The sequence below is a fragment of the Mus caroli genome, unplaced genomic scaffold (assembly GCF_978045245.1).
Source record: "Mus caroli unplaced genomic scaffold, Mus_caroli_1 scaffold_20, whole genome shotgun sequence".
Taxonomy (NCBI): Eukaryota; Metazoa; Chordata; class Mammalia; order Rodentia; family Muridae; genus Mus; species Mus caroli.
Window position 1 is genome coordinate 51,330,336 of NW_028227275.1, and position 27,540 is coordinate 51,357,875.

Below are 27,540 nucleotides of genomic sequence, written 5' to 3' on the forward strand. Positions count from 1 at the left end.
TAGCTCCTTGTTCTATGGAAGGAGGTTTTTCCAATCCCAGCGCCACTACCAGAGACCTGGCCACTGGCCCACAAATAACCATTATTAGGTCTGGAGATCCAGGGCAGGATCTTGAAGTCCTTCACCCACAATTAAACCCTGGATCCTGCCAGAGTTCTAGAATAGGTGGGCAGAGATACCCTGGGGTAGATGTGAGAAGATCCCAATGGCCTCAGTCTCTGGCATGGGATGGGGGAGGTGGTGTCTTTGCAACCTTGCCCACCAGAGGAGCTGCCTGGCCTGAGGGTTGGACCTGGGGGGTTCAGCCGCTGGCCCAACCTTTTCCCTCCTCCGGCCCCCTGCAGCACACTGCCAGACTCGCCCCCAGACTCAGGCTCTGAGGCCTACTCCCCTCAGCAGGTGAATGGTGAGTCCAGCGGGCAGCGACACCCTCCCCCTCTGGGTTTGGGCAAATGGTTGGTGCAGCCTTATCAGGGAGAAAGGGAGGAGGGAGGGAGGGGGCCAGCGGCTGCCCAACGGATCAGATTATCGCTGGTCAAATATTCCTCGGCGCTGGCTATTGTTCCCCAATGGGCGGGTGGGGAGCCCGGTCCTGCTTCAGAATAAGTGTCCCTGCTGGTGATGCCACCGTCTGGCCCCCCTGCGCCATCATGGACGCGCCCTTTGGCGGTAAGTGGACAGCTGAGGAAGACGGCCGCTGGGCCCACCTTTACAGGGTGCCGAGGGGCCCCGTGGCCCCCATGTGGCCACGAGTAGAATGATCGTGGGCACACTGAAGAGGGGTCAAGAGTTCTGTTTATCCTACCAAAACATCCCTGGAATGCTTCCTGAGGAACAAAGAGAGAGCTGCAGCCCCCTCAGGCTGGAGGACTGGCCCCTGGAACTGGGAGCTGCTGGAGGGAGGAGGCAGGGTGGGGGACTGGGCTGGGGTCTCCGGGCGGGACACTCTTCAGGCTTCAAAGAAGTTAGACACTGGGGAATCTTCTGAGGGGCTTCGCCCAAACAGCCTAGGGAAGAGAACTGGCTCTAGGGCAGGGGAGCCTCTCTCCCAGAGCCTTGCTTCACTGTTCAGGCACTAGCTGGCTGCCCCGTCTCTCCACCCAGCCTCTGGCGTGACTCAGGAGTGCACGGAATCAGGAGACTGTGCCTAGGGAGATTGGGGAAGGCGGGTCTCTTACTCCTGTTCCCCATCTCTTCCTCAGACCCCCATCTTCTGCGCACCATAACCCCGGAGACTCTATGCCACGTGGGAGTTTCTTCCCGCCTGGAGCACCCGCCCCCACCTCCAGCCCACCTGCCAGGCCCACCACCGCCGCCTCCCCCACCTCACTACCCTGTCCTGCAACGGGACCTCTACATGAAGGCTGAGCCCCCTGTACCCCCTTATGCTGCCATGGGGCCGGGTCTGGTGCCCCCCGAGCTCCACCACACCCAGCAGACCCAGGTGCTACACCAGCTGCTGCAACAGCATGGAGCTGAGTAAGGCTTGGGTAGAGCCTCCTTGGAAGGAAGGTGGGGTGGGAGTCAGGTCATGGTAGGGGGAGTGACCCGAGGGAAAAACAGAGGTCCTACAGGAACGATGCTTTAAGGGCCTATAGCCATAGCTGATTGGTGGCAGCTACCTCATTCACAGATGGGTAAACTGAAGTTCTAAGAAAGAAAAATCGGTTTCCCAGGTAATGGATGAGGTAAAGGCAGAGCCAAGACTTGAACCTGGAACTTAACACAGACTGCAATGCTTTTCTGCCCACTTATTGAAATCCTTAGAGTTTGTTTGTTTGTTGTTGTTTTTAAAAAAGATTTTGTTTATTTTATGTATATGAGCACACTATTGCTGTCTTCGGACACACCAGAAGAGGGCATCAGATCCCATTACAGATGGTTGTGAGCCACCATGTGGTTGCTGGGAATTGAACTCAGGACCCTTGGAAGAGCAGTCAGTGCTCTTAACCACTGAGGCATCTCTCCAGCTCCGTGAAATCCTTAGATTTCTAAGAATGACAGTTGCAGGATGCCCTGGGTAACACAATGCTCTGCAGAGGCACATGCTAATCAAGTGTGACCCCTGCCCACCTCCACAGGGGTAAGACTGTGGCAAAGACAAAAGAATGGGAACGCTGAGTGACAGGGTAGAGTATGGGGAGGTACCTGAGGGAGAGGGGTGCGCACTGCATAGGAGAAGAGGGCTCAGGGAGAGAAAACCATCTCTCATGTCATTCACCTCTGCCCCAACCCCCAGGCTCCCTCCACACCCCTCTAAGAAGAGGAAGCATTCTGAATCACCCCCCAACACCCTCAATGCCCAGATGCTGAACGGAATGATCAAGCAGGAACCTGGGACTGTCACAGCCCTGCCCCCACACCCTGCCAGAGCCCCATCCCCTCCATGGCCTCCTCAAGGCCCACTGTCACCTGGCCCTGGATCCTTGCCCCTCAGCATTGCCCGAGCCCAGACTCCACCCTGGCACCCGCCAGGTGCACCCTCCCCAGGTAGGTGACTGACTGACTTTTGATGCTGGGGACTGGAGCCCTGGGCCTAGATCTCACCAGTGTTCCTTCCCTCCAGGCCTCCTACAGGACAGTGACAGCCTCAGTGGCTCCTATTTGGACCCCAACTACCAATCCATCAAATGGCAGCCGCATCAGCAGAACAAGTGGGCGACCCTGTATGACGCTAACTACAAGGAGCTGTGAGTGACCTGTGCCACCTAGCCACCTCATCTGGGGACAGCTCAGGACCCCACTGAGCTCCTGGGTCAGGGCCTGGAAGGAGTCTGGGTAGAAAAGAATCCCGTTTGACAGAAGAATCAACAAGTTCAGGGAAGGATCAGGCCCAGGGTTCAGACTTTGAGGCCTCTGGTCAGCCTAAGTCTCTCTTAAAGTAGTGGTATCTTCCAGGGAGGGGTGTGGGAGCCAAGTCAGGAAGAAGTGGGCGGAGGCATGTTTTTTGGCCCCTCCTTCACGTTCTCCTACATTCCAGGAAGGTAGCCTGAAGTTTAGCATAAGCTGGACCCTTAAAGCAGCCCCCTCCCTGTGGAGGGATGAGGGGCAGGGAAGCTGGGGGTGTGGCTGCCCAGGCTGTTCCTGGTCCTTCCTCAGTATCGCATGGATCTAGCTTCCCAGGTCCCAAAAGCCTAGTGGGGACCACTCACTCCCCTTTCTCCCCTAGAAGGCCACTGGGTGTCTCAGGGTGACTTCCCCCAGTGTACTTCGGACTTAACCAAGAATGAGCTAGGTGACTGAGGCTGGGGCCCTCTCATCGGGAGAGTGGCTAAGACAGGCAACCTGAAGTGGGTGCCCTGAGCTGTGGAATGTCTATCCAGTAGCTCCCAGGGCGGGATGGGGTGGGATGCCCAGTTGTGGTCGCAGCTGAAGGGATGAAGAGAGCATTTATGGGATCCAGTCCCTATTGGTCTGGAGAGAGATCCCTCTATTCACACCTCCATAATCCTTGGGCATCTTGCTATTTCCCCACTTAGGCCCCAAAGCCAGAGAGCTAGCAGCAGGGATCTGCAGTGTGACCCAGGAATTTTCTGGTACTTTCTTAGGTCAGACAGATGGGTGGGCCCTGTAAGGGAAGCATGAATGAGACCAGACCTTCCCTTGGAACTTGCTCTTGAGTGGGGAAGCATTCTCCCTTTCTAGCTTTCTGTGGGTGTACTCGACGGGGTACCTCTAATGCATGGTGACCCAGCAGGGTACCTTTAATACCTGGTGACCCAAGGAGTAACTCTAATTAATGCATGGTGGCCCAGGGGAGAATGAGACAGAGTCATAAGTCAACAAGTGCTCTCTTTACTGCCCCTGGAGGTGCCCGAAAGGCTCCAGACACTGTCTCAGTGACAGATGGCAAGCTTCAGCTGTTCCTGAGGGGGAGGTCAGAAACCAGAAGTACTCCCCTGTCTCTGGGGCAGTTGGGGGGAGTCAGAATGAGGGCACTGGGCGGGGTTTGGGGGGGCTTGAGCAAGGAGGTGGGCCAGGTTGGGTCAGGGTGGGCCCAAGGCAGAGCTGGCTCCTGGTTCCACCGTTTCCATGGCAACCAGCTGTCAGACACAGTGAGACTCTACAGATGCAGGTCCTCTCTTCCCATCTCCCACGAGGGAGGGGGCTTCAAGGAGTGTTGTGGGAAGTGGTTAAGGGTACTAAAGAATGGCAAAGGCCCTCCTCCTCTGGAGTCCCCTCACTTCTTGTGGGTCTTCTTGTCTTGCTTCCTTCCTTCATCCCAGCACAGAACAATGGGAGGCCCCAGGCACATAGGGGAAAACCTGTGTTGCTCCTCTTATAGGCTTAGTGTCCATACTTGGAATAGATATTGACCCCTTGCTGGTTTGGGGGATCTTGGGGGGTACAGCATAAGTAATGTAGAAGGAAACAATATTCCATCTTCAGCCTGGGGGACTACCGGTGAGTCTCCATCCCTTCCCCCTTCCCACTTTCAGGCCTATGCTCACCTATCGTGTGGACGCTGACAAGGGCTTCAACTTTTCTGTGGGCGACGATGCTTTTGTGTGCCAGAAGAAGAACCACTTCCAGGTGACTGTGTACATCGGCATGCTGGGGGAGCCCAAGTACGTCAAGACACCAGAAGGCCTCAAGCCCCTGGACTGCTTCTATCTGAAGCTGCATGGTGTGAAGGCAAGTTCAGGGTTAGCCTTGGAAGGGAGAGCAGGAGGTCCAGGAAACTCCAAGACACGAGTCATGAGGGAACACCCCACAGCTGTGTTCCACGGCTGCCCTACCCTTCTTCCTCTTCTAGTGCCTGCCACCTAGATGTGGGGTTATTCAGACCTCAGCACCTTCCTATGTGCTGCTTCCCCCTCTACCTCACGCCCCAAGTCTTTGTCTCCAATCCCGGAGCCGTCATCTCCTGGCCCTCTCAGCTGAGATGCCTCAGCTCTCAGACCCAAACCACACTCCCTGCTACCGTTCCTCTCCACTGCCCCACCACAGGATCCTGGCTTCTCAAGCTAGATATCTAAAGGCCCTCCTACCCTCAGCTTGGCATACATTTGGCTCTGTCTAGAGGCTCTGGACTAGCCCTTGCCTCCTCTCCTCGGCCAGAGTCACCCCCACCCCATGTCTGAATGTTCAATCAGCTTCTATCTGCCCCCAACCCCCATAACACATGTGGTTCAGAACACCCTGCCCTCTCAAGACTCCAGTGTCTTCCCAGCAAAGCCACCATGCCCTCGAAGTTGCACCCACAGGGGCCTTAGAAATCCAGCCATCCACGACAATCCTGTGTGTGCTGTGTCCCACATTTGCAATCCTTGAGATGCCCTCCTAGGGTCCAATCCCATTTCTCTTGTCTGACTCCATTCTGATGCCCCTCTGAGAAACCTGCCCTGAGGCCCTTTGTGACTGAGGGAATTCATAGCACAGCCTCGGGAGCTCAGGAGCTCCCTGGGGACAAGGCCAGGTCTGTCTGATTTCTTCACAGAATGGGCCTCACATGTTGGCATGGCTTAGCCAGTGTTTCTGAAGAGATGAGAGGATGTGGGTATGTGAGACTGTCTTCTGAGGTACACTCGTGTGTGTGTGTGTGTGTGTGTGTGTGTGTGTGTGTGTGTGTAGACTGGCTGCAAGTGAGAAGAGTGTGTAGGTATGGGTATAGTCATAGGCTAATTGGAAAATGTGGGCATATATGGAGAAATTAGGGAGTCAGATGATACTGTGATGTGAGGCCGTCATGGAGGTGACCACAGTCACCATGCAGAAGTAGGGGAAGCAATGAACTGTGAGCTCAGCAAAGGCTATGTGTATGCCCTTGTGAGTGTGGGTGTGGATGTGGAGGCCCCGTGAGTTTGTGAGGAAGTGAGGTAGAATTATGCTGTGGAACAGGGTGAGGGGGTGAAGGAGGAAGACTGGGTGGGGAACCTTATCCTGAGGTGCCCTCGGCCCATTCCTCTCTAGCTAGAGGCCCTGAACCAGTCTATCAACATTGAGCAGTCACAGTCAGACAGAAGCAAGAGGCCCTTCAACCCCGTCACGTGAGTATCCAGAGCTGTGGGGTGGTGCCTGGAAGGGCCCACCTTAGAACTAACTGGTTTGGGAGACAGGGAGACAGGCAGGCACCCACAGTGCCCTTTGCCTGCAGTTGCTCTGCAGCACAGCTCCTGGCAGCTTCCTGAGCACTCTGCCCATTCTCTGTAGGGTCAATCTTCCCCCTGAGCAGGTCACAAAGGTGACCGTGGGGCGGCTCCATTTCAGCGAGACCACTGCCAACAACATGCGCAAGAAGGGCAAGCCCAACCCTGACCAGAGGTGAGCAGGCCGACCTGGCCCCAGGACCCCTCCCTCCCCCATTCTGAGGAGTGGGGTCAAAAAGGGGCCTCCGGGGAGCATGCCAGTCCCAAGTCCACAGATGGCCTACTTCCCAGAGGAGGAACCTGAGGTTCAAAATATTTGGCAGATTTAGGGACTCAGGCACAGAAGACTGGCTTTTGAGCTCAGAAACAGTTCTGGGGCTCCTAATGGTGGACCCAGGGAGGAATTCTGCCCCCTAGTGGAGGCTCATGTTTCTCCAAGTCCTGGGGGTGTGATGACAGAGTGGGGCTAGGTACCCCGACATCTGGGCCAGGGAGGATGGCTAGGGACACCTCTAAATGTTACTGAGTCCCCGGTGTATCTCAGGTATTTCATGCTGGTGGTGGCCCTCCAGGCACATGCCCAGAACCAGAACTACACACTGGCAGCCCAGATCTCAGAGCGTATCATTGTGCGGGTAAGAGTCGTTTCTCCCTAGAGGCAGTGTCCTCCCCCTCCCCCAAGCTGGAAGAAAGAGCTACAGGATAAATACTGTGGAACGGGGTTGGGTTGCTGTGCAGCTCTTGCTGGACAGTGGCTGCATGGCCTTGGGCTTTGTCATCCTGTCTAGGCCTCAGGGCCTTCTTCCCTGTAAAGCTCGAAGGTGGATCACACCTAGTAGCCTCCTGGGCCCCACAGGTGACTCAGGGTTGTCACAATGGACAGTTTATTGGATATGGTGGGGTAAGGAGACTTGACTGGCCGAGGTGTTCCTGGGATTTCCCCTTTTCTCAGGGCCCTAAAGTTTGCCCTACCCCCAAGACTGATCCAGACCCAACTTGCTGCAGGCCTCTAACCCAGGCCAGTTTGAAAGTGACAGTGACGTGCTGTGGCAACGGGCGCAGCTGCCAGATACGGTCTTCCACCATGGCCGTGTGGGCATCAACACCGACCGGCCAGATGAGGCATTGGTTGTCCACGGCAACGTGAAGGTTATGGGGTCTCTGATGCACCCTTCCGATCTGCGGGCCAAGGAGCACGTGCAGGAGGTAGGTACAAGGTCCTGGCTGAGGGACAGTGCTGTGGGTGATGAGTAGGACCGCTGGGAAGGACCAGGACACTGGGGTAGGGGTGGGGAGGCTGGCTTTGTGCTTCTGGATCAGGGTCTCCCTTCCGCACTGCGGCCCTTGAGGCCTGCCCTGCGTGACTGCAGGAGGGGAGGAGGGTTCAGTCTTGGCCCTATCCCCTGGTAGGTGGACACCACCGAGCAGCTGAAGAGGATCTCTCGGATGCGGCTGGTACACTACAGATACAAGCCTGAGTTCGCTGCTAGCGCGGGCATTGAAGCCACTGCACCGGAGACAGGTAGAGATGTCCCTGTGTCCCTAAGCTCTGGCCAGTCTGTCCTGTCTCCTGGAATCTGTTCCTAGATATTCCTGCATTGACCTGGAGCTCCACCCTCTGAAATATTGACCCTTTGGGGTCCTGTACCTCTGCTATTGGGATATCATTGCTTCCCACGTCCTTGAATCCCTATCCCCGGACAGCCTAAGAGTTGCTTGGCCTCGTCTTTATCATACAGCATTTAGAGATTCTGCATCCTCTTAGAATCCCATCTCCCTCTTCTGAGATTCCCCTAGGAACCTACCCATCCAACACATCCCACATCTTGAGCCTGGGAACTTCTAAGCTATGAACGGTTATCTGAGAAAGTCCTACTCCAGGGCTCCTTAAAACTCAATTCTCAGGCACTTCTCCAAAAAGCTATGAGCAGGACCCCCAACCACACACCCCTGGCTTGTCCCTCCCCAGGTGTCATCGCCCAGGAAGTGAAGGAGATCCTGCCTGAAGCTGTGAAGGACACAGGGGATGTAGTCTTTGCCAATGGGAAAACCATAGAGAACTTCCTTGTAGTGAACAAGGTCAGTTATGGGGAACAGAATGAGGCTCTGGGTCAGAGGGCCTGGCCAGCTGGTGGTCCTGGCTGGTAGATGGAAGAAGGGACAGCTTTCCTCCTAGTACCTCCAAGAATCCCTCCCCACCATGCAGGAGGAGGCCAGTGTTGAAGATGGAGAGGCAAGCTAACTACTGGAGGCTGCCTGGGACAGGGCAAGGCAAATCCGACTGAGGTTGCTCTCCTACCCCCATCAATTAAAAAAGGGTAGCAAGATGTGTCACCTTATTGTCTCAAGGCTCAAAGATGTGGTTTATTATGAAGGTGACATTTGTATTTAGTGACACAAACCTAGTATACATGTACTTAGAAACATCACGTGACATATTTTAACCTACTCAAGGGAGTAGGTCCAAGGGATGGAGCTCTGACTTGAGGGAGGCAAGGCTGTGTAGGTATACACTTAGCCTAGACTGGAGGCAGCAGATATGCCGTGTGAACCAGAATTTAGCTAGAGCAGAGGCCACCCTCAGGCAGGACTATTTCTAGGGCCTCCGTTGGCTGTGGAGAATGGGGATTCTGCTCCTGCCCCGATCCGATGATCCACACTGTAGCTTGGAAGCTTCTTGGGCCGATCAATGGTGCCCTAAGGCTGTTGTTGCCTGGGACAGGAGCGAATCTTCATGGAGAATGTGGGGGCTGTGAAGGAGTTATGCAAACTGACAGACAACCTAGAGACTCGCATTGATGAGTTGGAGCGATGGAGCCACAAGCTGGCCAAGCTACGGCGCCTTGACAGCCTCAAGTCAACTGGCAGCTCAGGCGCTTTCAGGTGCGGGCGCCAGGCAGGCGGGGACTAGGGGAGGGGAAGAAAGCGGTGGGTGGGATGAAGGAGGGAGGTGGGGCAGGAGAGACCTCCTTCTAGAAAGCATCCTGATCCTTGTCCTCTTACTGCAGCCATGCAGGGAGCCAGTTTAGCCGGGCAGGCAGTGTCCCCCACAAAAAGAGGCCCCCTAAACTGGCCAATAAGGTGAGGCTTCCTGGTCTCGCCTGGCGTTCCTTTCCCAGCTTGCACCACCCCAACCTCACCGACTCCAGCTCTAACCCTTCCCTTCTCCCCTCTTGACCTTGTAGCCCTTCCAGCCCTCTTCTGCTTCCTCTCCTTCAGACCATGGGGATGGGGGTGGGGTGGGGATTGAGCAAGGAAGTACGCATCCTAAGTCCATCCACCATCTTCTGCTGTGTTCTTTCTTTCCTCTTGGTCCCCAGTCATCGCCAGCGGTCCCAGACCAGGCCTGCATCAGTCAGCGTTTTCTGCAGGGAACTATCATAGCTCTGGTGGTGGTCATGGCCTTCAGGTGACTTGTCCTCTCAGGTTCTGGGGAGGCTGCTTTAGAAAAGAGAGCTACCCAGTGAGTCAGATGTGCCTGGGGTCCAGGCTCTGGAGTTGGGGGAGGAAAATGAGCTGGGGATCAAGCAGCTGAGATCAGGGAAAGTGGGCTGCCTAGTCTGTCTCCCCCTCCAGGGTCTGGGAAGGCCACAGAGCCTGCCGTAGAGAAACAGTGTTGGGTGGTGGCTTGCATTCAGACAGTGACACTTTTCTGTGGCTCCCAGCGTGGTGTCTATGTCCACACTGTATGTGCTGAGCCTGCGCTCTGAAGAGGACCTGGTGGATGCTGATGGGTATGTCCATGGAGATGGCGCTATTGTTAAGCCCTCAGGCCCGGTGGGTGGGACTGATGGAGGGTGGCTTGGGTCAGAGGAACCAGGGAAGCTTGCTCTCTAATGGGGTTCAGTCTTAGACTTATGGCCTGTTGAGGTGGTGGTGGTGGGTCTCCTGGATGGTGGGTGCTTCCTACAGGCCCCTTCTGGGCCTGCTCAGTATTCCTTCAGTATCTGTCTGGAGGACCCTTGTAGGAAGGAGGGCAGTGCAGGGAAGGAAGACCAGAGCAGGATCTTTGGCTCTGTCACTGTCACACCCCAGCTCCTGGGGTTACCTCTGACTGTGTCTTTTTCTCTCTCCTCCCCTGTATCTGTTTCCCTCCTGGTCTTTCTGTTGTCTCCTAGTTCTCTTGCTGTGTCTACTTCCTGTCTTCTGGCCCTGCTTCGGCCCCAGCACCCTGGGGGGAGTGAGGCTATGTGCCCATGGTATGTCTAACCAAGCATCCCTCCCCACCTCCTGCTATACCCTTCTTCCTGCCTTTGTACCACATTCCTCCTCTCCACCAGCTCCTGCCCAGCCCTGCTTCTCTGGGACTCCCAGTCCCAACTCCAAGGCTCCCTCAGTGCCTCTGAGCTCAGCCCACCCTTTCTTAGCAGGTCCAGCCAGAGCTTCGGGACCACACAGCTCCGACAGTCCTCCATGACCACCGGACTACCAAGCACACAGCCCTCTTTGCTGCTGGGTGTGTGTCTGGAGGGATAGGGTGGGGCCGGTGGCTGGGTGTGCGGCTCCAGTGTCCTCCTCAGCTCATCGAGCTTCTGGCTTCCTCAGTTACCAATTCAGCCTCGGGTCCAGCTCTCCGTGCCTTGGACCTGTGCTCCAGCCAGCCCTGCCCGATTGTCTGCTGCTCTCCTCCCGTCTCCAGTCCTGCTACAGATCCTGCCCTTGGTCCCACTCTAACTCCTACTCCAAGCCCCAGCTCTAACCCCAAGCACTCAGGTATGGATGTTTTGGGGGTTGGGCCAGGGTAGGCAGGGGTGTTTGGTATTATTTTTATCCAGAGAAAGGCCCCAGAGAGAAGGCAGGAGGGACTTCTTTCTGAAGAAGTTTGGGACGTCACCCCCACAGGAACCAGAAAACACATGAAGGCTCACAGAAATCTGGGACAGGAGGCAGCTGGCTTCCTTTTTCTTAGCTATCCTTGCTTCTGTCCGTAGGCCCTGGCCAGATGGCCCCACTGCCAGTCACCAACATCAAAGCCAAATCCTGGGGCATCTCAGCTAATGGCATCAGCTATTCCAAGCATCCCAAGAGCCTGGAACCTCTGGCCAGTCCTGTGGTCCCCTTTCCTGGAGGGCAGAGCAAGACCAAGAACAGCCCCAGCTTCAATCTCCAAAGTCGCACCCGCAGAGGAGCCCTGCAACCCAGCCCAAGCCCTGCCCGATTCACACAGACCCAGGGCCAGCTAGGTATTTGACTCTCAGCCCGGCCTATCCAGGCCCATTGTCCAGGGCCCATTTCAGCCTGGTCACACGGCTTCCTGAGCACAGAATTGTTAGTCAGCAGACATTAGGAATTGGGCCTCACATAGATCATGTCATTTAATCCTCACTACTTGGCAGGGGAGAGATCTCAGAAGTTAAGGCACAAAGGCCAGAATGTGTCAGGCATGGTGGCCCACACTTGCAATTCCAGTGGTAGCAAGATGGAGGTGGAGACAGGCAGATTCCTTGGGCTCCGTGGACAGCTAGCCTAGCCTGTTTGATCCAGCTCCAGGTAATGAGATAACCTTGTCTCAGACAGAAGGAAGAAAGCTCTGGTTCAGAAGAGGAACTGGAGACTTATTAAAGGGTCATAACCAGCCCATCAGCCATCCAGCTAAACTTCTGTCGCTAGTTTGCCAAATTCCAGATTACATCTACTTCCCCTCTGTCAGGGTGGGGAAGGTGATGTTCTAGGACCTCAACCTCAAGTCTTTGATTTCTACCAAGATAGAACTTTTTTTTTTAGCATAGATGTGTTTTTTTTTTTCCAGGCTGACTTGTTTGTGTTCTCTGGCCTCCTGGCAGCCGTAGCCAATGTCTCTGTGCTAAGATGTGGGCTTCCTCCCTTTGGCTTTGTGGCTTAGCAAAGAGAAACCTAGAACGTATGGTTTGTGAAGACAGATGATCAAACTGGTGGGGCAACTCCAAGGGGTGGAAGCTTGCCTCAACTCCATGGGTGCTTGAGATAAGCGTGGCTCCACCTGAGTGTGCACAGGTGAAGACACCTCAGAGTGATGGGTCCCCAGGAATAGGGAGGGAACATAGTCTAGGAGGACCAAGGAAGGAGGCAACCAGGGCAGGCTTCCCAGAAGAGGTGACATTGAGCTATCTTTGAAAGACATCTGGTAGCTTCACAGGGTGTTCTGGGTGCTGCTGCATACCTTGAGTTTGTACCTTAAAGAGCTGAAAATGTACCAGGTCAAGTAAATGTTGAGAGGCTGGTGGCCATAGCTTCCCATTTCCGGGGTAAAGGACTAGGCGGTAGCGAGATGAGGCAGGCCTGAGGTAGTGAGATGAGGCAGGCCTGAGGTAGCGAGATGAGGCAGGCCTGAGGTAGCGAGATGAGGCAGGCCTGAGGTAGTGAGATGAGGCAGGCCTGAGGTAGTGAGATGAGGCAGGCCTGAGGTAGTGAGATGAGGCAGGCCTGTGGTAGCGAGATGAGGCAGGCCTGAGGTAGCGAGATGAGGCAGGCCTGAGGTAGTGAGATGAGGCAGGCCTGAGGTAGTGAGATGAGGCAGGCCTGAGGTAGCGAGATGAGGCAGGCCTGAGGTAGCGAGATGAGGCAGGCCTGAGGTAGTGAGATGAGGCAGGCCTGAGGTAGCGAGATGAGGCAGGCCTGAGGTAGTGAGATGAGGCAGGCCTGAGGTAGTGAGATGAGGCAGGCCTGAGGTAGTGAGATGAACAAGTCACCTCTTCTCCAAACTCAACGTTACACCTCAGCAGTGAGCTGGCTCGGTGTCAGCCACATGCTGGGGGCCGCCCGGGCTGTGTGTTCTGTACTACCCTTTCATGGCTGGTTTCTGCTGCCACAGCGACAATTGCTGAGCCCAGGGCTGAGAAAGAAATGTGGAGAAGGCTCTCCACTTGCTTCTGAGTGTCTTGGTTTTATGAAAGAGGCAGCTCTCAGGTTCGTGAGAACTAGCTGGTCCGAGAGCTGCCGGGAGAGGGGTGTGGTGTGATCCTGTTGTGAGGGTCTGGAGAGAAGAATTCTTGCTTGCCCCAAGGTGTGAAAGTCCCAAGGGTGATGCCATTTGGCATCTACCTTTTTCCCTTTCTCACTGCCCCAACAGCCTCTCTTCTTCCAGACCCAGCGCCATCCCTGACCTCCATCCAGCTGCTGGAGAATTCCATGCCTATCACTTCTCAGTACTGTGTGCCAGAAGATGCTTGCAGGTACAGTGGGCTCCCTCTTGTCACTGCAAGGAGGGCCCCTCAGGTGCCATGAGCCCAAACCGTTTGGATGCTCAGATCTTGGCCCTCTGGGGAGGAACTTTTCCCGTAAGTCTGGGCAGTCCCTTTCCTCATTTCCTCGGGCTTCAGTATAGCATGAGGCTGAGGAGGAGAGAGGGAGACCGGCAAAGTGGCCTTGCTTAGGTACCATCTTTGCCCCTTTAGGCTTGGCAACTTCACCTACCACATCCCTGTCAGCAGCAGCACACCACTGCACCTCAGCCTGACCCTGCAGATGAAGTGAGTGCTGGTGTGTGGGTGTGTATGGGGGACCATGTGGAAGCCCTCAGAAAAGTGAAAGCTAAGTGCTTATTAAATTTATTACGTGGAGGGTCCAGGCTACCTGGAGGACTGGAGGGGACACTGCAGCTTGGGGTTCAGTAGCATGGGACTGTGGGAGAGGTTTCCTCCATCCCAAGCCCTGGACTATTATTCTATGTGGTCCTCAGGCTGTGAAGATACAGCTTGTCTCAGGTGGGGCTGGGCTGGGTGGGACAAGGACATGGGGGAGCTACAGCTACTCAAATGGGAACCCACCTATTCCCTAGTTCCTCCACCCCTGTGTCCGTGGTACTGTGCAGCCTGACATCAGAGGAGGAGCCCTGTGAGGAGGGAGGCTTTTTGCAGAGGTTCCACCCGCATCAGGACACCCAGGTAGGGGTAGGTGGGAAGCTGTGGGCTGCCCAGCTCTCAGACCTTCCTCTTCTGGATAGTGATCACCAAATGATGGGAAGCAGAGGATAAGCATGTCTGCTGGGACACAGACAGCTGGGCTGCTGTGTCTGGGGGAGGGGGCGTGCATGTCAGTCTTCACTCATCCATTCTCTGATAGGTATCTGCATGGTACCTGTGACAGTGCTCAGGGAGGAGAGTTTATGAGGGCTGATCTGGGATGAGCACGGTGCCCACTGCAGGCAGAGCTGAGCTCTCCTCTTCACTCCCCAGCCCTCACACTCAGGGCAGGCCAGTGATTGACAGATGGTGCTAGAAGAGACCTGGGCTCCAGGTAGAAGGACAGCTTGGGGTTCTGTTGCTGCTCACTTGTTTAAGTATCTGTTGAGGCCTCTTGTCTCTTTCCCTGTGCTTCCAAGACCCTGTTCTCCAGAGAGGAAGAGAAGACAGGCATAAAACCCCGTGAGCAGAGACAGGAGGAGTTCAGGGTCATAAGGGAGGAGACTCATGGCCTTATAGGAAGGGATGGTTAAGGACAGAGGGACAGCAAGCCAGTGAGTCACTTTCAGCTGTGGTGCTCTGGTCTACACCCACACAACAGAGGCCAAGTCAAAGCCTGAGCTAAGGCAGATAAGCTGTGTCGCTGCCTACCTCACACTCCACCAGTACATAGTGACAGAGAGCCGTGAAGACCTGCATTTGAACCCAGCTCTGCCATATATGCATTTTGAAGGAGACAAGCGGCTGCAGATGGTAGCAGCACCTCTGCTTGCATTGCCCTGTGGTCATGGGCACCGTTAATGAGACACTCGCACAGCCTAGAGCACAAGACAAAGGGAGGCCTTAGCTCGGGAAGGCAGTCTGCAGAGGGTGGCTACCCTTGCTCTCAAAGTGCAGCGTGTTCACCCCTGGGCTGTGATGGTCATGCGGAGAGGACAATGCTGGTTAGGACAAGGCTGCCCTGACCTCTGTCTTCCCTGTCTCTCTAGGGCACCTCTCATCAGTGGCCAGTAACCATCCTGTCCTTCCGTGAGTTCACATACCACTTCCGGGTGACATTGCTGGTGAGCACACAGGCCCACAGAGGCTGAGGGCACTTCTAGGCAGTGTGGGGCTTGGGAGAGGAGTAAGGGCTTTGCAAAACATGGTAGGGCTTGGGACGACCATCTTACCCATCCTCATTTCCCTTTCATATAGGGTCAGGCCAACTGTAGCTCAGAGGCCATCGTTCAGCCAGCCACAGACTACTACTTCCACTTCTACCGCCTGTGTGACTGAGCTGCCTCCTGAGGCAGTGCCACAGCCGGGACTGGAGTCCCTGGGCCCTCAACACTGGATGCAAATGTGTTACACTGGAGCCTGCTGCAGGCCAGCTCTCTGCTCTTCACTGCTTCCCTTGATTGGGAAGACTGGAAGTCCTTACACTGGAGTTGCTGGGCCAACTGGTCACCCTCACACAGCACAGAGGGGGCTAGAGGGAACAGCCTCCTGGGTCTTCCTTCTGGTCATCTCCTTGGGGCAGCACAGGACCACTTCATGGCTGTCTAGTTATGGTCCCTGGAGGGCTATTTGCCCACCTTCACTCTCCCTGCCTTCCCTTCTGAGTTGTGGTAGAGCGAAGACCCACGGGGGTTGGACCCAGACCTCTTAACACCTGGCTGGACCCCATGAGTCCCTGCAGAGTCAATAACTCACCCGTTATGCTGTTCCCAGGAGGGACAGCTTGGTAGTAACTTTCTGGGGTTTGACTGTTACACTAGACATGGATTTCTAAGCTTTAAGTACGGTTGGTTTAGGAGAGTTTTCCTTGGGAGAGCTAGCCTGTAGTCAGGGCTAGCTCTGGATGGCTGGAGAAGCTGACCTTGTGCCTTAAGTCTACTAGTGCCTAATGGAGCCACCCTCATAGGGCTGAACCAGTGGGGCTGATGGGCCAGGTCAGCCTTGGACCCTTGATCCTGGAGGACCCTGGAAGGGGTGGTTCCCTGTAAGCTTCCAAGATCTATGTTCCTGGGAGTTTCCCAAACTCATGATGGAGTTGGTGACAAGAGCAGAGGAGCAGGAATCCCTGCAAGCAGTAGACTGGTTTCCACTGGAGGGTGAATGCAGATACCTTTTATTAATGGTATACTTACTAAATGCACTTAAACCAGGCACCAAGGAGTAGGGCAGAACTGGAAAGCTGAGTGGGCCTCAGTGTGGAGAGGTACTAGTAGTGGACAGGACTTTCATGGCTTGGGTCCATGCTCCTCCCACACCCAAAAAGAGTGGTGGGTTTGAGTTTGGAGGTTTTACTCAAGTGACAGCTTCAGCATTTCTTGGTAGCACCTACAGCATTCTGATTACATGTAGGTTCCTGGAAGGAGTGTGGCAATCATTTAGCTGCATGTCATAGATTCAGCAGTGGGAAAGGGTACTGCTCTGACCCTATGTATTCTGACCCTTTGGAAACCAGGCCCTGCTTTTTCCAAGCCTCCCATTCTGAGCTCTAAATGGAAGGCCTTTCTAAGGGGGAGCTAAGTTTGGGAAGCCTATGAACTGTGGGTCCTGCCAAGGATCTCAAAGCACTTATCCTCAGGATAGGGAAATAGCAGGGACGCCTTGTCCCCAAGATTTCTCTCCAACTTGGCTCCATTCCTACATTCTGCCATAGGAATCACAACTCCCCACATCAGGCCATGCTTGCCTAAGACCTTGTTCTGTTCTCCCACAAGGCCATCCTTCCCACAGTACCTTAAGATTGCCCAGCCTCCCTGCTCTAGTGGCTGGGGCTCCCTTACCAGAGGGGCAAGTGTGGCCCCTCAGTCCTTAACTGGAAAGTGACCCTCTTCTACCCCCTGGAGTCCATCTGGACAGAGCCAGCCTGAGGCCCACGGGCAGCTGCCTGTTTACATGCCTGGGAAGAGGTCCTCAGTGTGAGTTGGGGTCAAACTTGGGCTCCAAGCTGCTTGAGGGGGTCAACCTTGGACCAAAGTTGCCTTAAGCCCCAAGTATAAAAGAGCTTAGGGGAAGGTGTAAGGGCCACAGGCTGGAAGCTGACAGCCTAGCAGGCATTACCTTCCTCTCTTCTGCTGTGTTCCTATAGCCACTGGGCTAATCTCCCCCTTGCTTTAGGCTGTATATAGCCCCCCCCACCCCCCAGCACAGATCCCTGCCCATGCTGTTCCCCTTAGCACCCTGCCTGTTCATAGAGCTAACTCCCCATTTTCTCCGTGAGCTCTGACTCCTATTTATCATATACTGACTCTGAGGAAGGCAGAGAGGTGCCACTTGGCCTACTTGCTTCCTGTCCCCAAACCAGTCCTTTTCTTCTGAAGTAAATATACATATATAAATAAATGTATAAATACTGCTTTGTATCTGCACTTGCCTCTGGCATCTTCTTGAGATTGTTCTGGTGGGAGCCATCTCAGAACAAGGTGACCTGGAATTCCTTGCCACCACACAAAAGGACTAGAGAGCTACTCCCTATCTTTACACCTCTCATCCTTGGACTTGGGTTGACCATATACACACACCTAAAAAAACTTCCCCATGCACCTGCCACTGCCCACCTAGAAAGAATCCATCTAAGGGAACAGGCTGCCCTAGGGGACCCTAGCTCAACAACGCAGAAGTAGGCATGGACCCTTCCTATCCACAGTAAGCCTTAAACTAATGATAATATGACACTGCTACACAGCCCTTGCCCCCACGGGGAGGACACAAAATTTCTATTATCAGGCACTGATGAAAGGCAGCTAGAAACTGGAAAAGGTAGGACTTCAACAGTCAAGGAAACCCCAGTTCCCTCCCCTAAGAATGGACATGAGGCAGGCCTGTCACACATCTGCCTTTATTGTAAACAGCAGGTGGGACATGTAGCAATGGTAAAAAATTAATTTACAAAAGCAGAGACTTGGTGAGCTGCCTGGTGTATACCTGGAAGAGGAGAGCAGAATTAAGAATGAGTCCAGTGTCCTTTCACATTCCCTCCCTGTAACCCTAGGCCCCTTGAGCAAGGACTGTACAAGAGCCAACAGGAATGGTCACTGAGGATGGGTTACCAGAACTGACTTCAGTGACCTGTTTTAAGTCCCAGTTCCTTTCCAAGTCATTTGTGTATGACTTCAAAGAATGCAGATATAAAACCATAGGTAGCCTTCACCCACATCCCTACCAAGTACACCCCAAAGCTTGAGTGAGCCCTTGAGTACATGGAGAACTCAGAATGGACACACCAAGTCACACTTGGCTCAAATCCCCATGAACTATATAGTCTTGCATGGAGAGAGAGGACCCGTTGATATGGCTCTACGAGGCTTCTTCAGACATGTACCATCTTGTCACAGCTCTTACCCTTGGAGACTCATACGTAGATGCCAACCCAGAGCAGGAGGAAGAGGACTCCAAAGCCCATGAAGAGTGAGGCCACCAAGGAGATGAGGAGCTCTTTGTAAATATCTCGTGTGTACTTGGTAGAGGTGACCTCGTAACTAGGTAGAACTGCTAAGGAGAAGCAAAGATGGACTACAGTGCAGGAGCTGTCTCTGATTACCTTTCACGGGGAACAACAGGCTAAGGGATTCCTGGGAGGCTTGTCTAGCTTGATGCAGCCAGGCAGAGGGGACCAAGAAATGGCATGGACTCTGGTGCTCCACACTGTACCTCTGACATCCACGAGGGAAAGAAGCCCACAGTACTTAGGCCAATCGCCTCTAGTCATGTATGGCTCGTGGTACAGCTGGGACTAGGTGCCAGACTCCTGACACGTGAACACTTCACCTTTCTGCCGGGTGGAGTTGTATATTCCTGTGATCCCAGCACTCTCCAGAGGCAGATGGACCCCATGAGTTTGACATCAGCCATGTCTGCACTGTGTGACCCTCCCTCTCTCAAAACAAGACCAAACCAAACCCCCAAATACCAATGAACCACCTATTGAACCTCAGTTCTCGCTTCCATGGTCACTAATTCTGCCCCCTGGCTGCAAATAAAGGATACACGAAGAACCAGGCAGTGAAGAACATGCCGATGGCCAGAAGTACCACAGTCAGGTGAGGGAAGACAGCCGGGTTCACTGGGCTGGTATACCTACTCATGGCTTCGAGCTCCTAAGGAAGAAAGCAGGTCCATCTTAGTTTCAATCTGGGGAAACCTTGGAGCAGATGTGTACTGCTGAGAACTCCTTCAAGTGAGTCACTATGGAAATTACAATCATTTTGGCTGTGTGTGTTAATACCTTTATTTACTCTGTGTATATGTGTGCGTTTAGGTACCAATGAGTGCATTTTGAGTGTAATTTGTCAGAGGACAAATTACAAGAATTGATTTTCTCCTTCCACCATGTGGGTCCTGGGGACTGACCCCAAGTCACCAGGTTTGAAAGTAGGTGCATTTACCTGCCATTTTGCAGGTCACTCCTCATCTCCTTTCCCGTTTTTTTTTTTTTTTTAAATTTGGATAGACGTTAGAGGACAACTTTCTGAGAGATGCCTTCTGCCATGCTTGAGGCAAGGTCTCTTTGGTTTTTGGTCACTGTAACAAGCATTATAGGTTAACCAGCCCTAAGGCTTCTGGGCGTTTCTCCTGCGTCCATTTTCCATCTTGCAGTGTGTGAGTTCTGGGATTACCACATCTGGCTTTTGTTTGTTTTTGAGACAGGGTTTCTCTGGGTAGCTTTGACTGTCCTAGAACTCACTCTATAGACCAGGTTGGCCCCAAACTCACAGAGTTCTGACTGCCTCTGCCTTCTGAATGCTGGGATTAAAGGCATGCACCACCATCGCCTGGCCACATCTGGATTTTAAAAAGTAATGTGGGTTCTAGGATCCAACTCAGGCTATCAGGCTTGCACACCAAACCCTTTGCCCATGAGCCATCTCCTAGCTCTACATCACATCTTAAAAGTAGGGACGTGGCAGGCTTTGTGGTAGAACATTTGCCTAGCATGCACGAAGTCTTAAATGTGACCCCCAGCACTGGGAAGTAAAACAAACAACAATAACAACAAAGAATGGCAGCAGCCACTTTCAGTGAGATAAGAGCAGCTAAGAGTCAGAGGATAATGGCTCATAGGGGTTTCTAGCTAATGACCACTATGTAAGTCATGGATCTGTCTGGGGGAAGACACCTAAAGAAAAAGCTTGCCCACAATTTCCACTGCTTTTGGATCTGTGTCCAGACTCTAAGCTGTTAATTTGTACAGGAAGCTGGAGCCTAGACTAGTACAGACAGCTCAAATTCTAATTTAGAAGTACTGTTTTTCATTGCCTTAGGAGGGAGCCACGGGGATCTCCTGGCAGAAGACAATTGGGATAATTCTGGCCCTACTGAATCATCAGTCTGAGTTAAGTAGTTATAACACTATTTGTGTCACAGGGCTGATGCATGATTGGAGGAAGATGAATGTTGACACATCTAGTTTACTGCCCAGCACAGAGTAACTGCTCAATAGGTATTTGTTTCCTTCCTAAAGTTGCAGAGAAGACGATGAGACAATCCCTGTGAAAGGGCTATAAACTTAAAGTTCTGTACAAATGTTAACTTCCATTGTCACTCTCTAGCCAATGTTTCTAAAGTCCAGAACATAACAACTCCAGAGAAGTAGACTGAGCCCATTGTTCTAGGAGACACAGGAATTCAATTCAGTAAACAATTATGTCCCCCTTCCCCCCTAAAAGAGCCAAGGACAATCGCTGCCATTTATGGAACCTCCAAATGCAGGCCCAGTGTTGGGCAACAGGAATACAAAGACGAATAGACATCATCCCAGAACTAGATGCATGTCAGATGGTGGTCACTAGGAGGCGTGGCAGATTAAAAAAAAGAAGTCTAGGAAACGTGGCAAGAGGTGTGTACAGACTGAGAGCTCCCAGAAGACAGACAAGTACCTATGAGAGTTATAAGTGTTTTACCAGGAAATGATATTTATACAAGGGCCTTGCGGGATAAGTAAGATTTCAGCAAGGGAATCCTTCCAGTTAGAGATAACTGATCATAAGAAAGAGAAATAAAAGCGCGAAGGTTTTCAAAGTGCACCCTGTGACCTTCAGACTTATAGTCAACAACATCATAAGCACATTGTGATGGAAACCTCAGCCTGAGGAATACACGGTAAGGGGCTTGCTTTCCCGTTCCTAACTCAAACTAGAGTTTCAGCGGCGTCCCACCCACCGGGCACTCCATACTGAGGCCTCCGCGGAAGAACGCGGTGAGGACCGGGCACACAAGAGCCCTAGGTCCTGGCCCACAGCACTGTCCGTTAACTCCCATCATCTCACCATTTTGCCCCGCACAGGATAAACCACCGATCCGCCACCGGAAGAACACGTCGGCAGGAGCAAGCGCACTGAGCAACAGGAAAAGGATGTGGTCCCTTGCGCGTGGCATTGTGGGACTTGTAGTCCCATGTTCTCAGGAGTAACGGGAACTAGGACTATACGGACCTGATGTGAGTAGCATGGAGTCGGACTGTGGGAAAGGGTGGTGTGAAGTTTAGGTTTTAATTCATTTTTTCCCAGAAAGAATGCCCACTATGAAAGCTGCTATCGGACCTGGTGGGACATGCACTACACTTCCCAGGAGGCTGTTCGCGCCTGGCAGATCACGTGACGAGAGCGCGGGCTTTGGAAGGCGGCGAAGCTGGGAACGATACCGGCTCGACACTGAAAGAACCGGCTCGGGACTGTCCAGAGAACGCTGTGGACTCCAAACCACTGCTAGCTGCTTAAGGCTCGTGCACTCGAGACGGGGTGAGGTCTCGCGGAAGCGTCTCTGAGAGCGGCAGAGCCGCGGGAACAGCACCGGGCAGCCCGGGCTTGGGCCATTCGCTCTGCTCCGAACATTCCTCTTCGCTGGTAGGAAGAAGGTAGTACCCTCCTTCCAGTGAGGACTCAGACCAGAGCGTGTTCATCCTAGGGAGGAGTATGGAGCGGGGAAGTTCTGTGCCTTTAAGGAAATGGGTTCATGTTCTGCTGACATCCAGAGACAGTGTGCTTTCTTGTATTTCTGGCTGAGGCTGGTGTTGGGAAAGTCCCAAGGACATTTCTGGTGAAGGGAAGTCTGGAAGATTCCGCAGAACAGTGGGGCCCAGTTAATACGGTGATTAATCAGTAGGCCTCTGGGGAGTGGGGAGCAGGGGAACTAGGTGTGTTTTTATCCTGCCTGCAGCCATTTCATTTAAGGCTTTGCTATCTGGAAGGTCCTGTGGAGGCGGGACTGAGACTATCAGGACAGAACAGGTTTCCCTCTGTGTGACATGATGGGTGGTAATATCCTGTGTTCATTCTAGCATCGTAGTGAGGTGTGAACCATACGGTTGACTAGGGAACATGGCACGGCATCTGGGGATGTGTGTATTCCATCTGGTGTTTTGGTTGACCGGTTCTGCAAGGCAGAAATGGTTATTATTCTTATTTAACAACTCAGAAGTGACTTGTGTTACACAATCTTGAAGATGTAGAGCACTTGCTAGCACGAGTGAGGGCTCTAGCTCAGTCCCCATTGTTATACCCACACACAGAACACCAGATTCAAGGATGAGTTTTTTATTTGATTTCTGGTCTGAGGATTCAACATGGGACTTCACGCATGCTAGGCAAGCCACTGTACCAGGGAGAGCTACAGTCTTTAGCCCTAAGGCTGAGTTTTTGCTGCTTGTATTCTTAGAGGAACCACAGTAATACGAACCAAGAAGAAGTAAGGAAGGAGGGCAAGAAGAAGACCGAAGAGAGAGGCAGGCCTTTTCACTAGGCTTCTGTGCTATACAAGTAACGTGTGCTGAGGTGTTTGTAGTCAGGAAGGGACTATACAGGGTCACTTGGGCTTCAGAAAAGACACAGTGAAGTAAGACTGGGAACAAATTAGAACGATTGACAGGACTTTCTTATGGTGTGAACACACTAACATTGGGTGAGCAAGATAACCTTAATAAATTGCATATTAGAAAATCCTTTTATTGTATACATTTAACACATTAATATGACTTGACTGATACAATGCAGATATTTTTGTTTAAAATGGATTCTCTTTCCCAACTTAATTTTCTGTTTGTTTTTTTTTTTTTTTTATTTATTATATGTAAGTACACTGTAGCTGTCTTCAGACACTCCAGAAGAGGGCGCCAGATCTCGTTACGGATGGTTGTGAGCCACCATGTGGTTGCTGGGATTTGAACTCTGGACCTTCGGAAGAGCAGTCGGGTGCTCTTACCCACTGAGCCATCTCACCAGCCCTTCTGTTTGTTTTTGAGACAGGGTCTCAACTATGTAACTCGGGCTGGCCTGGGACTTGCTATGTAGACTAGGCTGGCCTCGAACTCAGAGATCCACTTGCCTGTGCCTTCCAGGTGCTGGGATTAAAGGCATGCACCATCACTCACAACTAGGTTTTTTTGTCCCCTAACCCCCCCCTTTTTTTCTTGAAAGTCCATTTAAAGAAAAATAATTAGATAAAAGGAAAATTAATGTTTTAATTGGAGGAGCCAAAAATTGTGAGGGTAGTTTTGAAAATGCTTCCCTAGGAGTAATTTGATGGAAGTACCACAGAAGTGCATGCAGTGTTGGACTGTGTGAATCCAGCATGCCAGTCCTCAATTCAGGATCTGTGGGAAGTCATGGCGTTCAGACTTAGAGGCGGGAAGAGAGTACAAAGAGGAGGACTTAAAACTCCTCTGGCATCCTGATAAAACAGACCCTCAAGTGCTAGGGGAGATGGGAAGGGAAGAGTAGCAGCAGTGAGGTGGCCACCTGGTCCTCATGCAGAGGTGTACTCCTCAGGTCTGCTGCATCGGTTAGACATCTGTGGAGAAGCAATAAATCAGACATAGTCATATTCGCATAGCCGGTACTTAGCTGCTCCTAAGGGCTCACGTCTGCCTTGATGATCTCAAGCTGACCCAAGCACTCTGTCTCTGTCTCCTTAATGCAGATTAAAGTTGAAGTCGCTTTGTGACAGATGGTGCCATGGCATTATTCAGAGCCCTTAAGTTATTCAAGAACAGCCCATGCCAGGCGTGGTAGCACACGCCTTTAATCCCAGCACTCGGGAGGCAGAGGCTCAGATTTCTGAGTTCAAGGCCAGCCTGGTCTACAGAGTAAGTTCCAGGACAGCCAGGGCTACACAGAGAAACCCTGTCTTGAAAAACCAAAAAACAAAAAAAGACCACCGCAGATCTCCTTCCTTGAAGCGCCCGAGCAGCTTCTGAGTCTCAGGAGGCCTGCTTGAGAATGGTGGATCTTGTTCACCTTTGCCTGCTTTGCTCTGCCGGCTTGGAGTCCTGCTGTGTCTCATGTTAAATTTGATGAAACATTAGACAGGTGAATGTTGCAATTTAAAACTTTTGTTCCTTTTGTATCCTCCAAGATCCTTCTCTTACTCTTCTTTCTTTGTTTTAGCCATTGCTCCTGTGCTACCATGGGAATTCAAGGCCTTGCCAAACTAATTGCTGATGTGGCCCCCAGTGCCATCCGTGAGAATGACATCAAGAGCTACTTTGGTCGCAAAGTGGCCATCGATGCCTCTATGAGCATCTACCAGTTCCTGATTGCTGTTCGTCAGGGTGGGGATGTGCTGCAGAACGAGGAGGGTGAGACCACCAGCCACCTGATGGGCATGTTCTACCGTACCATCCGAATGATGGAGAATGGCATCAAGCCTGTGTACGTCTTTGATGGCAAACCACCACAGCTGAAGTCAGGTGAGCTGGCCAAGCGCAGTGAGAGGCGCGCCGAGGCTGAGAAGCAACTGCAGCAGGCTCAGGAGGCTGGGATGGAGGAGGAGGTGGAGAAGTTCACCAAGCGGCTCGTGAAGGTCACCAAGCAACACAATGATGAGTGCAAACACCTGCTGAGCCTCATGGGCATCCCTTACCTTGATGCACCCAGCGAGGCAGAGGCCAGCTGTGCTGCCCTGGCAAAGGCTGGCAAAGTCTATGCTGCGGCCACAGAGGACATGGACTGCCTCACTTTTGGCAGCCCCGTGCTAATGCGACACTTAACTGCCAGTGAGGCCAAGAAGCTGCCCATCCAAGAGTTCCACCTGAGCCGCGTCCTGCAGGAGCTGGGTCTGAACCAGGAGCAGTTTGTGGATCTGTGCATCCTGCTGGGTAGCGACTACTGCGAGAGTATCCGTGGCATTGGGCCCAAGCGGGCTGTGGATCTCATCCAGAAGCATAAGAGCATCGAGGAGATCGTGAGGCGGCTCGACCCAAGCAAGTACCCTGTTCCAGAGAACTGGCTCCACAAGGAAGCCCAGCAGCTCTTCCTGGAGCCGGAAGTACTGGACCCAGAGTCTGTGGAGCTGAAGTGGAGCGAGCCAAATGAAGAAGAGTTGGTCAAATTTATGTGTGGTGAAAAGCAGTTTTCTGAAGAGCGAATTCGCAGTGGGGTCAAGCGGCTGAGTAAGAGCCGCCAGGGCAGCACCCAGGGACGCCTCGATGATTTCTTCAAGGTGACAGGCTCACTCTCCTCAGCTAAGCGCAAGGAGCCAGAACCCAAGGGGCCTGCTAAGAAGAAAGCAAAGACTGGGGGAGCGGGGAAGTTCCGAAAGGGAAAATAAACCTGTCCTTCCCCTCCACTGTCCCTTGACCCCAGGCTATCTGTTTTGTACCCTCGGCTGCAGCACATCCCTCTTGTCCCTCGTCTTGAGGAGAGAGAGTTCATTGCTTCCCAGCTCTGCCCTTCAGAGCTTTCCCTCTCTTGACCCTGTGGCAGGAAGGCCGTAGCTCTGCTTTTTCTCATTTTCAGCTCAGGCTCAAACCACTTTCTCAGGTTAATGGACACTGTAGTCATTGTTCTGTGCAACTGCTAGCAATGTTTTAAGGAAAAAGAAGATAAAGCAGGGAGATAGGATGGAGATAGTTTCCCAGCTGGCCCGCTGGTGGAGGAGAGGTGACTAGAAAATGACTGACTACTGCTCTTTCTAATTTCACTGTGCCCTGAAAGATGTCTATCAGCCTGGGATTCGCTGATGGAAGAACTACAAAGAGACAAGCAGAGAGGAGTCTGGCCGACAACAGATTTAGTACTGACCAGCTGATTTTGAGGGCAGAAATTTGAACTTGCTGCCTGCTGAGTCCAGTGGTTGTGCAGGGAGTGAGGAGATGGCAGTGGTTAAGTTTTGGTTTGTAGTTTTTTGTTTTTGTCTCTCCCCTCTCTAGTGTTGGGGATTGAACCCAGGGCAAAGGCATTAACTGTGCCCCTGACCTGTGGCTCCAAGTGATGTTCTGACGGCCTTTCTGAGGCAATCAATTGAATTGAGGTTTTGGGAGAAGAAACTGTTGTTCATAGGCTATTTCTATTTTAAAAGATGTGAAGAGAAAAAAAAAACAATAAAATTATAAAAGTGACCAGAATGTGTCTTTCTGAATGTTTGAAAACACCCTGAGTGCCTTAGTTTCCTGTAGAATAAATATAATGGTCTCCTTTCCCCCTCTAAAATCCCCAACAGCCTGGGATTGCCCTGGTAACAAGGGGTTAGTTTAGGACTGACCACAAGGTGGCGCTGTGCCCATGTAAGGTGGCCACAGCAGCCTTTTGTACTTAGGAGTTTGACTAGCTTGACTGGATTTCACACCTTCCACCATCTGTGAGATAAAGGAGTCCCCTGGAACAGCCTTGTAGTTTAGATAAACTATCTTACAACATCCAGGCAGTTTGGTAGGCCACTTGATAAACACTTGCTATTCAGAAACCTTGTTCCACCAGGTGGTGGTGGTGCACACATAGTCCCATCCCCATCACTCAGGTGACAGAGGCAGGTCAGTCTCCACGTTCAAGGTCACCCTGGTCTACAGAGCAAGTTCCAGACAGCCAGGGCTACACAAATCCTGTCTCCACAAACCTATAAAACAAGTAGGTAAATAAAAGAAGCCTTGTTCTTACTGAGATTTCAGGTGTCCAGGAAGAATGAACGTTTTTGAGCACTAGTACACTTAGGTTTTCCCAGAGAACAGAGAATGAGCTACGTATGTGTTAAAAGGAAATTCACTAAAGTGGCTTTCAGGGTATGGCCCTGATAGTCTATTAATTGGTATCCAACTAGAAAGTCAAGAATTCAGTAGTTTAGTCCACAAGGGATGTCTCAACTGTCTTCAATCTACATGAAGAATCCCAAAGAAGTAGGTTCTAATACCAGGGAAGGGATGTCTCAGCAAGAGGATGCCTGGGCAAGAAGCAAGTCTCCATGTCCTTTTGTGTAGGCTGCCACTAGAAGGGGTAGCCCAGAGTTAGGGGGAGTTTTCTACCTCCACACAAACTGGGCCAGCTGCTTGGGTTCTGGTTGCTTCCAGACATGGTCAAGTTGATAAGCCGTTATAACTAGTAAAGCTTAGTGGGGAGCCAGCCTGTGAGCTCTGATCTCACAATTGTGCTATTAACAGCACACAATTTACTTGAAAGGCCCTGACAACAGATTGAGTAGAAGACTAATAGTATGGGTCTTCAAGTCCTTTAAATTCCACTATATGGTGGGGGCAGGTGAGCGTGTGTGGAGGTCAAAGGGCAGCTTTCAGGGATCTTTTACCTGCCATGTCTTTGCACAATGATTTTTAATTTCCTCCCACCCCCAGCTGCTGTGCCTCCAACACACACAAC

General features: G+C 52.4%; 3 protein-coding genes across 7 annotated transcripts in view; 2 read left to right on the forward strand and 1 right to left on the reverse strand.

Annotated features, from left to right (window-relative positions):
* Myrf (myelin regulatory factor) overlaps nucleotides 1-17,319 on the forward strand; it is a 32,269-nt gene extending 14,950 nt beyond the window's left edge. Inside the window, exons 4-27 of the mRNA XM_021151952.3 lie at nucleotides 345-406; nucleotides 1,203-1,479; nucleotides 2,240-2,490; nucleotides 2,567-2,690; nucleotides 4,440-4,635; nucleotides 5,914-5,990; nucleotides 6,154-6,264; nucleotides 6,634-6,724; nucleotides 7,095-7,295; nucleotides 7,500-7,611; nucleotides 8,059-8,168; nucleotides 8,812-8,972; nucleotides 9,098-9,170; nucleotides 9,410-9,498; nucleotides 9,755-9,823; nucleotides 10,208-10,288; nucleotides 10,457-10,545; nucleotides 10,635-10,802; nucleotides 11,021-11,272; nucleotides 13,153-13,240; nucleotides 13,463-13,537; nucleotides 13,846-13,951; nucleotides 14,959-15,033; nucleotides 15,167-17,319. Of these exons, the coding sequence (XP_021007611.1) occupies nucleotides 345-406; nucleotides 1,203-1,479; nucleotides 2,240-2,490; nucleotides 2,567-2,690; nucleotides 4,440-4,635; nucleotides 5,914-5,990; nucleotides 6,154-6,264; nucleotides 6,634-6,724; nucleotides 7,095-7,295; nucleotides 7,500-7,611; nucleotides 8,059-8,168; nucleotides 8,812-8,972; nucleotides 9,098-9,170; nucleotides 9,410-9,498; nucleotides 9,755-9,823; nucleotides 10,208-10,288; nucleotides 10,457-10,545; nucleotides 10,635-10,802; nucleotides 11,021-11,272; nucleotides 13,153-13,240; nucleotides 13,463-13,537; nucleotides 13,846-13,951; nucleotides 14,959-15,033; nucleotides 15,167-15,247 (3,019 nt within the window). The 3' untranslated portion in view covers nucleotides 15,248-17,319. The remainder of the gene's footprint in view (nucleotides 1-344; nucleotides 407-1,202; nucleotides 1,480-2,239; nucleotides 2,491-2,566; nucleotides 2,691-4,439; nucleotides 4,636-5,913; nucleotides 5,991-6,153; nucleotides 6,265-6,633; nucleotides 6,725-7,094; nucleotides 7,296-7,499; nucleotides 7,612-8,058; nucleotides 8,169-8,811; nucleotides 8,973-9,097; nucleotides 9,171-9,409; nucleotides 9,499-9,754; nucleotides 9,824-10,207; nucleotides 10,289-10,456; nucleotides 10,546-10,634; nucleotides 10,803-11,020; nucleotides 11,273-13,152; nucleotides 13,241-13,462; nucleotides 13,538-13,845; nucleotides 13,952-14,958; nucleotides 15,034-15,166) is intronic.
* A 466-nt stretch (nucleotides 17,320-17,785) lies between these two features.
* Nucleotides 17,786-21,308, reverse strand: Tmem258 (transmembrane protein 258). Its single transcript, XM_021152292.3, has 4 exons — nucleotides 21,229-21,308; nucleotides 18,950-19,059; nucleotides 18,305-18,441; nucleotides 17,786-17,887 (listed from the first exon to the last, which is right to left on the reverse strand). The coding sequence occupies exons 1-3, from the start codon at nucleotides 21,229-21,231 to the stop codon at nucleotides 18,315-18,317; spliced, it is 240 nt and encodes a 79-aa protein (XP_021007951.2). The 5' UTR covers nucleotides 21,232-21,308; the 3' UTR covers nucleotides 17,786-17,887; nucleotides 18,305-18,314.
* On the forward strand, nucleotides 21,260-26,258 carry Fen1 (flap structure-specific endonuclease 1). Of its 5 annotated transcripts, XM_085834188.1 has the most exons (4): nucleotides 21,260-21,398; nucleotides 21,469-21,815; nucleotides 23,876-24,264; nucleotides 24,343-26,258. In XM_085834188.1, the coding sequence occupies exon 4, from the start codon at nucleotides 24,362-24,364 to the stop codon at nucleotides 25,502-25,504; it is 1,143 nt and encodes a 380-aa protein (XP_085690314.1). In that variant the 5' UTR covers nucleotides 21,260-21,398; nucleotides 21,469-21,815; nucleotides 23,876-24,264; nucleotides 24,343-24,361; the 3' UTR covers nucleotides 25,505-26,258. The 5 variants fall into 5 exon arrangements, with proteins under 5 accessions (XP_085690314.1, XP_021007945.1, XP_021007947.1 ...); XM_021152286.3 differs by lacking the exon at nucleotides 23,876-24,264; XM_021152288.3 differs by lacking the exon at nucleotides 23,876-24,264 and having other exon boundaries at nucleotides 21,469-21,804.
* Nucleotides 26,259-27,540: the final 1,282 nt, after the last annotated feature.

Excerpts from the sequence above, each read along its gene's own strand:
- Tmem258 (XM_021152292.3), bottom strand. Across the intron at positions 18,442-18,949 it reads TTCACTGCCTGGTTCTTCGT|TTACGAGGTCACCTCTACCA; the intron begins GTATCCTTTATT and ends AGTTCTACCTAG.
- Fen1 (XM_085834188.1), top strand. The coding sequence starts at position 24,362 with ATGGGAATTCAAGGCCTTGCCAAACTAATTGCTGATGTGGCCCCCAGT.